General features: G+C 48.4%; 1 protein-coding gene across 1 annotated transcript in view; it reads right to left on the reverse strand.

Moving 5' to 3' along the window:
• Positions 1–3,005: 3,005 nt before the first annotated feature.
• FBXL7 (F-box and leucine rich repeat protein 7) overlaps positions 3,006–13,571 on the reverse strand; it is a 388,021-nt gene continuing 377,455 nt past the window's right edge. Inside the window, exons 3-4 of the mRNA XM_042952939.1 lie at positions 12,412–13,023; positions 3,006–3,903 (exon numbers count right to left, since the gene is read on the reverse strand). Coding sequence (XP_042808873.1) covers positions 3,167–3,903; positions 12,412–13,023 — 1,349 coding nt within the window. The 3' untranslated portion in view covers positions 3,006–3,166. The remainder of the gene's footprint in view (positions 3,904–12,411; positions 13,024–13,571) is intronic.

Here is a 13,571-nt window from a genome sequence, read left to right on the forward strand (position 1 = left end):
TGAAAGAATAGATTTTTTTTTCATTGTGTTTGGTGCAAATTAATTTGGTGACAGAATCTGACCTGAATGGATGCAAGGCTCTTTATAGTCTCTAATAATCTTACACAGTGTGACTATTTGTACCTATTGTTACAGAATACTAACATGTTTGACTAATGTTTGACTAAGGGTGCTGTTCTAGACTCTGCTAGAGGTATTTCAAAATACACCACAGGTAGCTTCCTAAAATATAAAAAAAAATTATGAATTCCAAAATACATCTGACTCCAAGAGTTTGGGTTAAGGAACTGAAGACCTGAACCAAACTGTGAAGGTAATGATTTTTCACCCGCCTCCTAATTTTCAGCCACAGTCACTGAACCAAGGGAAATGACAAAATGCAACTTTAAGTGGACAAGAGCTGCAGTGACCTGACTTGCTCTCTACTTCAGAAGAGAGCTTGCTCGCCCTTGGATGTCCCTCTCTGAACACCATGTTCCTCTGGCCAGGGTATTAAATGAGGCTTAACCCAATTACCAACATATTGCTTTATTTCTTGGTGGTAGTAAATTAAGGCTTTCTAGAGTCATACAGCACGCAGTGATTGAACATTAGAAATAAAAAAACAACAATGAGCATTCATTTTCGCAGAGGCAGGAAGGAAGCAATGTTTTAAAACAGAGAGATTTCCTAGTGAGGCCTTTTGCTTGGTCTCTAAAAATCTGCTGAGCTGTTTCCCCAGTGACCTCTGCCATAGATTCCCACCCCAAGTGGAGGCAAAGCGGATGAAGAGAAGACGGGGAAAAGGGAGAGACGGGGAAAGACAGCATGTGCTGGGCAATGAATGTAGAGGTCACCTTTGACTCATGTTTGGAAGACAGTTTAGGTGATGCGGTCAGGTGATGGTGATAAAGGTATTTTTAATGGGACACCTATTCTCTGGTTCAGGGAGCCATTTTGGATCTCTCTTCTCATTCCCGGAGTATGAAAATACCACTTGGAAGACCACGGTGCCAAGGGGTAGGGACAATCCTTTGTTGGCTCTCAAATTCTGAAATTTTAGACAGTCACAGAGCAGGGGAATGCTACCTTCAACCTCATCCATGACTCTAAACCCTGTGCTATCTCCAGGATACTATTCCCAGCCAAGCAATTCATTTTCCCCCGTGGCACGTAGTATCGATTGCACACTAAGTTGTTGGCGATGTTGACTGGAGAGGAGGTGATGTCATATGACGCACGAGAGAAACCCCCTGGGCAGGTGCCACGTCACTCTATCTTTTCCTTCCCAACATAAGACAAAGAAACACAGTGAGCCTATGGTGGGAGTGCAGCTGTTGACTTGCGTGTGGGCTCGATGTGAAACAAATTCCATACACCTGGCTTGGAGATGCAGAGGTTCTGGGTTGGGGCGATGGACCCTTTGAGAAAGAAATGGCTGAGTACTTGAATAGTGTTGAAGGAGAGTGGTGGCTAGAGAATAATCTGGGAAAAGTCATGTGTGGATTAACCAAAGGCAACTAAATTTCATGAAAATGAGCAGCGGACTTTTCTTCTGGCATCCTGATCTCACACGCATGAAGCTAGCAAATGGATCGCCATCCAAATAGGGCCATTTAAAGTTCCTATTTGGCAATAATTTTAACGTTCTATTCCAAGGGCCTGGTTGGTGGACCGGCGCCTGAGTTGTATCAACTTCCTTCTTGCATTTGCCTGACATTTTTGAGTGAACAGTATTTAAACACCTGAAAGTCTGTTGTGCATTCTTGGACAGAGAACATTTAGAGAGCCATGGGAGAAGGCACCCGAGGTGGCAAATCTGCACCGTTAAAACACTTATGACTTAACCCCAACAGGCTTCATGCGATGATGTCTGGATGCCCCAAGAAATAAATAGATGAGAAAAGTCGAAATGTGATCTGAATGACAAAGAACCAACAGGCCTGTTCCTGCCAGCTGCCGGGCAGACCTGCCTGATGCAGGCCACAGGTGCACTGAGAGGGACTGGAAAAACCTTGGAAGACATGCGTTCTCTTGGGCCTCCCTTGTTAATTAAAAATCGTGAGGGTCTTTCCTCCTATTTGAAAACACTCAGCAAGATCACCTTGACTGGGGATATGGGCTGTGCTGTGCGTAGGGATCCCATTGCCTCCACAAGATGGTGTGGGGTGCACCGATGTGGGAAGCCCTTGTCACAGAAACGATCCACCTAGGGGGACAGGGAAGGTGCCCAAGAGACTCACCCACCAAAATAAACAGGGGTGGAGTGACATTCAGATTGGAGCGAAGGAACTACAGGGCATTCACGCTGGCACTTCTGAATCTCCTGAAAGCACCCTCCAAAACCAATAGAGGTGGATGCCTCCTACGGTCCAGGCCAGAGTGCTCCTGTTTATTGACATTTCTGTCTCCTCAGTTCTAAAATGGGAAGAGAGCGGATCTTGGGCCAGGGGTGGCCTCTGCTTCAGTGCTGGAAGCTGAAGCCCAGAGAGGTCAAGTGGTTTGCCCAAGGTCACACAGCTATTTAGCGGCAGAGCTGGGGGGAAGAATGCAGCCCCCACTCCCTCTCCCTCCCCTGCACCGTGCTGCCTGGACAAGTGATTCTTTAGAAAAGGGTCGTTAGCATTTTGTATATACCACTTTGTATGTTCTTTAAGGAGAATCTGCCTGGGTGTGGGATTGATGGGTAGGGCTTAGGCCAATGAAGCAGTTTAAGGGGGAGGAGGTCCGGAGAGCATCACTATTCAGAGGATTTGTGGCTGCTGCTGGCGAGGGCGGGGTGGGGGTGGAGGCGGGGGCGCAGGGGGTGCGCGTGGAAGCCTGGGAGGTGGCCAGGGGCGGAGAGACAGAGAAAAGAGGCGTCCTCCAACACTCCGCCGCCAGCTTGCCGAGGCACACCTTTCGGGAGACGAGACGCTGCCTCGGCATGACCCGACCACACAACCGGTTCGCTGTCAACAGAAATTCGTGCCCCTCCCCCCGCGCTCCCCCCCCCCCCCCCCCCTCCGGCTCCCCCTTCCTTCCCTTGACCCCTGTGGGCCCGCCAGACATAGGGAGAAAGAAAAGCCGGATGCCTAAGAACCTTCCAGGAAGAAAGAGCCGTTACGAGCGAGCGGCGGTCGGTGCTTACATACGCTGCTTTCTAGAAAGGGGTTCGTGGGGTCCGTGCGGCGCGCGCCACGCGCGCTCAGAAGAAGGCGGGGTTGGTGTGCTCGATGACGCAGCGCTTGCAGTGGCGCTTCACGAAGCGCAGGGCCTCCACGGACACCTCGCAGTCCTGGACGTTGAGCATCTGCAGGTCGAAGCAGTTGGCCGCCACGATCTGCAGGCCCTGGCCCGTGATGCTCTCGCAGGACTTGAGGCTGAGCCGCTTGAGGTTGAAGCAGTTCAGGGCCAGGCACTCCAGGCCCGTGTCGGACACCAGCGGGCACTTGCCGATGTCCAGGGACTTGAGCTTGGCGCAGTTCTTGGCGAGGTACTCCACGCCGTGGTCCGTGAGGCCCTCGCAGCCCCGGGCGTTGAGGTAGCGCAGCTTGCCGCAGTACTTGGCCACGTAGCGGATGCCCACGTCGGTGACGCGGCCGCAGTGGGCGATGCTGAGGTACCGCAGGCGCGACTCCAGCTTGGCGATCTCGCGCAGGCCGAAGTCGCTGACGAAGCGGCAGTCGCTGACGCTCAGCTCCTTGATGGAGGCGCAGTAGACCATCAAGTAGCGCAGGCCCTCGTCGGTGAGGCGCACGCAGCGGCGCAGGTACAGGTGGGTGAGCTGCGTGCAGTGCGCGGCGATCGTGTGCAGGCCCTCGTCCTCCAGCACGAAGCAGTCCGTCATGTCCAGGTAGCGGATGGAAATCTGTTTGCCGTGCAAGGGGGACAGTTTAATGGAGGCCTCCCGGGTCAAGCTGATGCAGGTCACTTTGGAGCACCCTGCACGGAGAGACAGAACACACGCTCAGAGAACCTCTGGGAAGGCGGGGGGGGGGTGGTGGGGGGGGGGGGGGGTGGGCGGGGGAGCCCCGATCCCCTCCGCGAAGGAGGGGTACCGTCGCGGGGTCCCGCTGCCCCGCCCCGCCAACGTGCGCGGCCCCGGCGTTACCCTTTCCCTCCTGTGGACCCCGCGGAGAAGGGAAAGCAAGAACGGGTCCTGCGTGTTTATCTGATCGGGTAACAACTTCGGTTATCTGGGTTGCAGAGGCTTCCCGGGCTTTTGAGTCGGAAAACTGCGCTTTGAATTCCACATCCACCACCAGTTGCCGGATGTCGGGCCAATCAGTCTTTCCTGTGTCTTAAAATGAGGGGTGATCGCTTAAAAGGAGCACTTCCTTTGTCTTAAAAGGGGGAATGATCCCGTTCCCCTGAAAGGTGGCTGTGAAGAATAAAGGAGACCCTGCTTGTAAAACATCTTGCCCTGGCCCAGGAACGTTCCAGAAGCTCCCTAAGGGCCGATTCTCACCCTGCAGTGGTCTGGTAGCTCTGTGGTCAAAGAGGTAAGGTAATGCAAGAAGGGTTGGCCATGGTCTAGGGTTGGCCACGGTCTAGGGTTGTTAGAAAGAGCGCTGGCTTGGGAGGCACAGCTGGTTCAGGTCTGCCTTTTTATGGCCCCAGGCAGGACGCCTAACTCTGTGTCTCAAGGTTCTCCTCTATGCAGGGAGCATAGGAATAGCTGGTGTGCCTCTACTGTAGGGATATATTGAGGATTCAGTGAGATGATGGGTACAGAGGTACTTGGAAACTCCAGGGAAATACACATAATTATTAATCTGAGATAAGGTGGCCACCTGGAGACTCAATTCAACCCTCTTTGGTCCAAGAACAACTGTGCTCTAGGGACTCAACCAGTATCCCTGCCCCGTCCTTACTCCCAAGTTCATCCTCAGAGCTGCTCTCCTGAAAAACAGAACTGGAATCATGTCACTTTTCTCAAAGCCTCTGGATACCACCCATGGCACTCCATGTGTGAAACCTCAAGTCTGAGGGGGCCTCTGAGGACCGGCACCGCTGTGCTCTCTGACGTCATCTCTTTCCCCACTCCTCTGACTCCACTGGCCTCCTTGCTGGTTCCCAGACACCCTCAGGTGCCTTCGGGCCTCAATGTCTATGCATTGTACCGTGCTTCCCCGGTTGCCCCGTGGGCCATCCCCACTCTCTTGGGTCTCTGAGCAAATGTCCAACTTATTGGCCAACTCTTCCCCAATCACCCTGTATCAAGTGGTACCCCCGGCTTGACTCCCACTTATTTTCAACACTTTTCATCACTTTGTGGCACGATGCATTTATTTGTTCATTTATGTATTTGCTGTCCTCACTCTGCAATATAAGTTCCCGAGGAAAGGGATTCTGGGCTGTTCACTGCTGTACCCCTCATCCCTGGTTCATAGCTGCTGTTCACTAAGTATCTGTTGAATGAATGAATGAGTGAATTATGGAGCGAAGAGAACCTTCTATAGGAAGATCAGAGAGGACAACTGATTTTACTTGTTTGTAGACAACAAATATTGATTTCTCACAGTTTGGAGGCTGGGAAGTCTAAGATCAAGGTGCCAGCCAATTCAGTTCCTGATTCCTGATGAGAACCCTCTTGTAGACAGCTGCATTCTTGCTGTATCCTCACACTGTAGAGAGAAGAGCAAGTTCTCTGATCCTGTCATAGGGGCTCTTCCCTCATGACCTCACCGAAACCTAATTACTTCCGAAAGGCCCCACCTCTTAATACCATCACGCCATGGGTTAGGGTTTCAACATGGATTTGGGGGAGACAGGCATTCAGTCCATAACACTTCCTTCTTCTTCCCACACGCTAGGCAGACCTTTCCCCTCAGGCCAGGGCTTTCATATCAGAAATGTCTCTAGCAGATGGAAATTAGGGATAAAGCATGCCCAGCACACGGGAGGCCCACCCCCATCAAATGGGGGGGGGGTGGGACGAGGAGTTTTCTCTCTGTAGTTAAGGATGCACAAAATATATGACTTCACCCCTTGGCCCCTGAAGCCTATATAAGTCTCTAGGAAATACTTGCGGACCTTGGTCTAGAGTTACTTCTGCCCCACTTAGATAGGATAATTTAAATTCAAACATTTAAATGTCCTCAAGACTTTGACCATGGCTGATGTATATTTATACTGCAAAACAGTTGTCTATTTTACAATGAATTATAATGCCTCTTATTTGTATTACATTATGAAGTTTACAGAATGCTTTTATGGACATTTTCTTACCTGATTCCTAATTCATTTTACTGATAAGGAAATTAATGCTTAGGAAGATTTTTGTGTTTTGTTTTTTTTTTTTTTAGACCTAGAAATCCCTTTAATACTCTGTCCTTCCTCACACGATTGGAAGATGTCTTTAGCTATCTCCCTAAATCTAGCTATTCTTACCCTAAGAATATGTGTATAAATTATACATTGTATACATCATATACTGTATATAATCATATATGAAATACGAATTTCAATATATATTTCAGTTCACTATATATTAATATATAAATATATATAATATACTGTATATACAAATATACTATATATAAAAACATACAGTAATATACATATTTTACATATGTATACATATGTATTATACACTTTATGTATATATATATATATATATATATATGTATATATATATACACACACACTTTATGTAGTGGGATGAAATATCTATCCATACACATTGATTTATGTTACATATTGATGGCACACCATTTATATTTATATACTAAAACTATAGTGTAATATACATATTTTACATACATAAAACTATACTGTAATATATATATGTATATGTAATATTACAGTATAGTCTTTATATAAATATTACAGTACAGTCTTTATATAAATATAAATGGTGTGCCATCAATATATAACATAAATCAATGTGTATGGATAGATATTTCATCCCACTACATAAAGTGTATATATATTTTCCATTTTCTCTGTGCTCATCCTGAATCCTTCTGGCAATTCCAAAGCCAGGTGCTTCACCTCAGGCACCTCCGTGCTCTGGCTGCTCAAGCAATACCCAAGCTCCCAAGTGGTGACATAATAGTGCTAATGGGGACTTTCCTCCCACGTCTTGGCAGGCTGCCCAGGAAACTCTTATAAAATTCAGGCCCTGGGAGTAATGAGGTTCAAAAGCCAAGTGCTACCAAGTCAAAGAATTTCAGGAAGGAGTAAAGCATACAGTCCAGTGCTGGAGAACAAAGCTGTGACTCGTCAGAGGCTGTCCACTCTGCTCCAGTAGCCTCTGTGGTTTTGCAGAAGGTGGTTCAGCTTCTGCTTTGAAAGTTGTTCCTTTCAGTTTCAACTTCGGCTTTGAAATCGTCCTTTGTTTTGAGTTTCTTTTTTTGTTAGAGCAACTGTAATCCTGTTTCTATGGAATTTCTATGTCCACAGTAGTGGTTTTCCCATCTGTGATGCCTGTGAAGGCACTTTGGTTTTCAAGATCATACGACAACCTTTGTTCCTAAACTCTTAGTTCTGGTTTCTTATTTATTTATTTATCTTAAATATCTAGTAAAATCCGATGCACTCCAGGAAGGACAGTGTGTTTGATTCAGGGAAATACATGCCTTGTGTTTGAAACTGAGTCCCCAATTTAATGAAATACTGGTTAAGCTCAGTTTTGGTGGAAGACGCTACTTTGATATGCTTGTATTGTTTTAGAGCAGTAATTTTAAATTTAAGCTTCGGTCTTAATTCCTACAGGCTTGTTAGGTTTGGCTTGAGAAGAAAATAAATTGGTCCGTGGCTGAGTAGGTAGTATCTGTGATTAGTTCATGCATTGATACATTACAGAGGTGCAGACCACCTTAGAAATCCTCCCAATTAACCTTTACTTTTTTAAAGATGAGGTATCTCACACTCAGTAATATTATGGGACTTGTACAGCCAGACTAGGGAACGTTTCCTGATCCAGGGCTTCAGTTATAGGAGAGGAGGTAAGAAATGACGAGGATATGGTGGGCAGCTGATGAACCGCACGAGAGATTTACTGTACCTGTGTCGGCACGAAGTGAACATTTAGATACCGAGGACTCAGGAGTCTTGGAAGCGGTGATTATCTATAAGGGGATTCTTGACCGAGCGGAGCAGTTTGGTTACATAATATGGAGCTCAGGTAGTAAGTAACAGCACGAGCAAATATGAGAGACAAGAAAGCAGGGGGGCAGAGGGGTTGTGACGAGTTTCCACAGGGTGGAATGCAGGGTTTCTGAAACGATTTGATGGGAACTAAGATAGGAATGGTCCACTGGGATCAGATTATGGGGCCTGCCCTAATACTCAGGGTAAGGAGTATGGATAGTACTCAGTGGGAAATGAACAATATAGGTTGAACAGATCTCTGGCGTTTCTTCAGTTAGTTCCAGATTTGGTTCTCCTTTCACAAATATAATCTTCGTTAACACTTCCTCTCGTTATTGGGGTAATACCTCTACCTTCTCCGGGATATAAGATGGCGAAGTCAACATAGACCAAGTACTGACTTCCAAGCATGTTTATAACAATGACAATCCGAAAACAATGACAACAGTCATGACTTAGTGCATGCCTGCTACACGGTTCGGAGCAGAGCATACATGTTTATTTGATACTTAAATATTTAATATTTATGTTAACCATTGATATTTATTAATCTCCCAACCAAACCACTTCTCCTGATAAGGAAGTTTTAGCCACTGTAGCTTCCTAAATGCGTGTTTAGAGTATTAACCAATGGCAATTTTGTCTGAACCTTTTAGAAGTCAAGATGACCACTGAAGACTTTGACACACATAAGTTCACATAACTGTGGTATCCTCGAGTGCAAAGACAGAACATGCCTCATTTTTGCCCTCATAAAGCTTATAATGAATTGAGAGGAAGGACTCTGGGAATATACAAATACTCAATTGCAAAACCCAGTGATGCTTTACCTGCCTGTACTCAAAAGGCAAAGAGCTGGGAGGAAACTTAACTTGCTGGGGGTCAGGCAGGCTTTCCTTAGGGGATACTTGGATTAGAGCTTGACCAATGAGAAGGCTGTTAAGAGGGTTGTTGGGGAGGGACAGATGAAGGAACAGCAGGTAAGCCAGAGAGGTGTCCACACACCCCAGTGTGCACAGATGTGATGTGTTTGGAGAAACGTGCACACATGTATAGAGCCAATGGCTCCATAGAGGGGAGCACTGAGTGGAAAAAGTGACATGTGAACCTAGGGCAGCTCATGAAGGGCCGTATACGCTTTGCTGCAGAACCTGAATTCTTCCTGGAGGTTATGGGGAGCGACTGGAAATTTTATGCAGGAAAATGTATGGTTTGACTTGCTGTCTGAAGAAAAGTCCCTCTGGAGGTTGGTTGTGTGGAGGGTCGGTTGATCGGGTTGAGATGAACGTAAGGAGAATGGCTAGTGAATCATGCATCGTGGCAGCAGGTAGAGGAGAGGGGAGAGAATCAAGGTACTGGGCAAGTAGAAACACCTGCACAGGATTCTACTGGTTCTGTGTATAAGATCAGGAAAAGAAAAGCAAGGAGGACTCCCAGGTCTCCAGTTGGAAGAGGACCCTTTGAAGCAATTTCATCTGCAATAATTACGCGGTTTTACACTTTGAAAATTGCCTGGCTTTACCACATTCCATTGACGTTCAAAGATATTATTAATGGTGACAGTTAATTTTATGTGTCAACGTGAGTAGATGACAAGGTGCCGAGACACGTGGCGCAATGTTTCTGGGGGTACCTGTGAACCCGTTTCTGGGTAACATTACCATCTGAATCAGTGGACTCAGTAAGGCAGACTGCCCTCCCCAGTGTGGATGGGCATCGTGCAATCTGTTGAGGGCCTGAACAGGCCAAAAGGTGGAGGAATGGAGAATTCTGCTTTCACTGTTTGAACTGACAAATGGGTCTCCTCCTGCTTTCGAGCTGAGACTCATACCATCAGCAGTCCTGGTTCTCAGGCTTGTGGACTTGGACTGAACTGTTCTCTTCCAGTTTCCAGTTCTCTTGGGTCTCCAGCTTGCAGATGGCAGATAGATCTCTTTGCACGCGCACACACACACACACACACACACACACACACACTCTGTTTCTTTGAAGAACCCAGACTAAATATTAATACAAGGTAATACGTGATCATGACAAAACCCTACAGCTAGTTATAGTCAGTTTCAATGACTGGAAAAGATAGCTTTTAAGGTGGGCACACTAGGTTCAAGGAAGGCAGTCTCACATCCTCTCGGGGAATTAAGCTCTAGATCAGGGATGAATCTTGCGAAGTCAAGTTTACTGCCAATGAGAAGGTCAACTTGAAAACCAAAGGGAACAAGGCATAGGGAAATTACCTCTGGCAGCCCTCTGGCTTCTCCCGGTATCAACATAATGTTGCCAGATTCCCTCAAAACTGGAGGGCACCATTTGGACACCCCCCCACCCCCCCCCCCCAGCTGGAATTCTGTGCTCTTAACTTGGTGAGTTAGAGATTCCCTTGTGTATATAATCACCACACAGATCACAGGGGGTCACAGAGAGGGCATGTGAGAAAGCCACAAATATATTAGGCTCTGCAAATTAGGGTGATACAGAAGGGGGGCATCATGGCTTACGTAATGGTTAGTCAAAAGGGCGAAGCAGGGTCCACTCACTCAGTTAGAAGCCCAGGAATTTCCATTCCCAAAGTAGTTTCCACATTTCTGAATTTCAAAAGGACTCCAAAAGAGAGGGCACAATTTGCAGCCTGGATGAAGGGTGCATGGGAACTCCTTTAACAAAGATGGGGATTCCAAAAACAAGGCCTTCTCTAATCTGATTTTCGAAAAGAAAAGGAAACGAGGTGTCTGAAAACCAGGCTCACAATGTTCAGAATCTTAGCATGTTAAAGAAGCCAATTTCTCACTTTTTTTTTTTTTAACTGAAGAGGAAACACATCGAGAGAAAGCTGTGAACTGTCCCAAATCACAGAGTTTTGAAACCAGTCTCCATCACATCACAATGAGTTCTCTTTCCAGAATTCCTTGGAGGAAAAATGTAAGAAAACCTCTTTGTTTCCTGCCTCTTTATGCCCGCAGCTGCTCATGACTAACTGAACGTACGGTTACTATGGTTTTGTCCTGAAGCCAGCTGAAGGAGGGGAGAAACGAGTTGCTTTCCAGCAAGGGAAAGAATCTGCGAAAAATAATTGACTGTCATCTGAAATATTTTCAGATGTCGGCTTTTGAAAGAGAGAGCAAGCTCAGAGAGTGGACTTTTCCTTCAGATTTTGTTGGAGGGTCTCATTTCCCTCAGATGCTTGTAAATCCCAAGTTCTGTTTATTTGCCTGTCACCGTGGTTTTTACTGCTTGACCCCTCCCCAACCATCCCTGAGGTTGTGGCTCAGGCCGTTCGTTTCTTTAACTCCCTGATGCATCTTACACATTTCAGCCTCTCAAATGTTGGCCTTTTGACTGGGCAGTGAAGGAGATAAAGAAAGGCTGTCAGTCCGGCTGGATCCACGTCTGGCACCAAAGTGTGAGTCTGGGTTTTAATTCTTCCTGCCGGAGAGAGGTTTTCGAGCAAAGCAACCATGCTGGGATTTCCTTCAATTTTAAAAAGATCTAAAGGCTTCCCTCGATGGGCCTGATTCTTGCACTACGTAATTGAGAATGCTGCGTAAAATATATATATATATACAAAATCAACCCAAGGGTGAGGAGAGTGGAGGTGAAATATAAGGAGACACTTGGACAGGATGGATTTTCCCCGGTGTCTGCAAGATGGCAGGCAATTCTGAGCACAGCCCAGAGCACAGAGTCAGCTCAGACACAGCTTTTGGGCTCCGTGGAACAATAACAGTTTAGACGCAGGGTGGTGTCTAAACTGCCTGTGTCGGAGTTAGTTACTTGGTTCCCATTTCTGTGGTTGCTCTGACATTAAGTGACAGCCATGGGGAGGAGGAAGGGCGTTATTTAAAAGTCAGACTAACGTAACGGCCAGACAAAACGGTGACACTAGTGCCTTTAAGAAGTTGGCGTTGTCTGGGGCGCCTGGGTGGCTCAGTCGGTGAAGCGTCCGACTTTTAGCTCAGTTCATGATCTGGTAGTTCGTGGGTTCGAGCCCCGCGTCGGGCTCCGTGCTGACAGCTCGGAGCCTGGAGCCTGCATCAGATTCTGTGTCTCCCTCTCTCTGCCCCTCCCCTGCTCATGCTCTCCTCTCTCTCTCTCTCTCTCTCTCTCAAATAAATAAACATTAAAAAATTAAAAAAAAAAAGAAGTTGGCATTGTTTAATGAAAGGGAGACCTCTGGCCTCCTGGGGTCCTGATTACATAGAGACAGTTTCTCCGGAAACGTCAGCCTCCCTGCTGCCCACCCTCCGTCCCTGCTGGCTATCAGGGAGGGGACCTCCTCCAGGCAGCGGTGTCCCTCTCCCGCTTCGGGACGGTGCACCGGAGGGCCCCGCCGACGGGAGGTCAGCTGCCGTTTACCTGACACATCCAGGTGCTCCAGGTTGGGGCACAGGGACACCACGTCGAAGACCGCCTCGTTGGAGATGTTGTAACAGCCCGAGACCTCCAGGCGCCGCAGTTCCGGGCAGCACTGGGCGATGGTGTAAAGCCCTCGGTCCGTGAGCCGCCTGCAGCCACTGACAGTTACGGTTTCCAGCATGAGACAGACGTTGGGCGTGTCCTGGCAGAGCCTGCGGGTCAGCACCTTGAGGGCGCGGTCCACGTTGATGGTCTCGCCCGTCAGGCGGATAGTCCTCCAGAGCCGCGGGTCCCAGGCCAGGTTGTACCAGCGGCGGCACACGCGCGCGCAGCGGCACAGCTGGTTGGTGGGCAGGAAGGAGAAGATCTGCACCATGGCCTGGTCCGGGAGGCGCTCGATGCTGGCCTGCTCCTTCTGGGGTCGGGAGGCGAGCCGGATGAGCGGGTGGGTGAGGCGGGTCGGGGGCGGGGAGTGGACCATGGCCACCGTCTCCCCGGTGATGGACGACGACGAGGTGGACGAGCCCCTTCCATTCTGAAATCCGGGCAGGGTCGGTGGACATATCAGGGCCGGGCTGGGCGTGCTCAGGGTGCGCATGCTCAGGTCGGAGTCTGGCAAAGGACAGAGAGCAAAGGGTTAAGGGTGGCCGCAGCGGAGCCCCGGGAAGGAGGCCGACGCCGCCGTCACACGCATTCCACTGGTAACCCACCCTGGGCATCCATCCCCCCGGCCGCATCCATCACCGGAAGCAGCGCGTGCACGTTTCACCCAACCCTCCATCATCTCCAGGAGGGGCGGGCAACCTTCTCCGGGAAGGACCAGGTATGGGCACTGCGGGCCACACGGCAGCTGTCTCTGTTGCCATCAGTCAGCCGCGCCACCGTGGTGCCAAGGCCGCCACAAACCGTCCGTAAACAAACGGCGGCGGCCGCTTCAATGACACTTGTTCTATCAAAACAGACCAGCCGGGCTCGTCCCGAGGGCCACGGCTCGCTGACTTCTGATCTACGTTCCTGGCGATTATCTCAAGGGCACACCTTCAAAGGTTCATTATTTCTATTCTGGGAAGAAATCTCACATATTATGAACACAAACTCTTTTCCTTTTGCTAATCACATTTTGGTCAGGCGGATAATGGTGTTCCGTTTACAGACGCGGG

The sequence above is a fragment of the Panthera leo genome, chromosome A1 (genome assembly GCF_018350215.1).
Source record: "Panthera leo isolate Ple1 chromosome A1, P.leo_Ple1_pat1.1, whole genome shotgun sequence".
NCBI lineage: Eukaryota > Metazoa > Chordata > Mammalia > Carnivora > Felidae > Panthera > Panthera leo.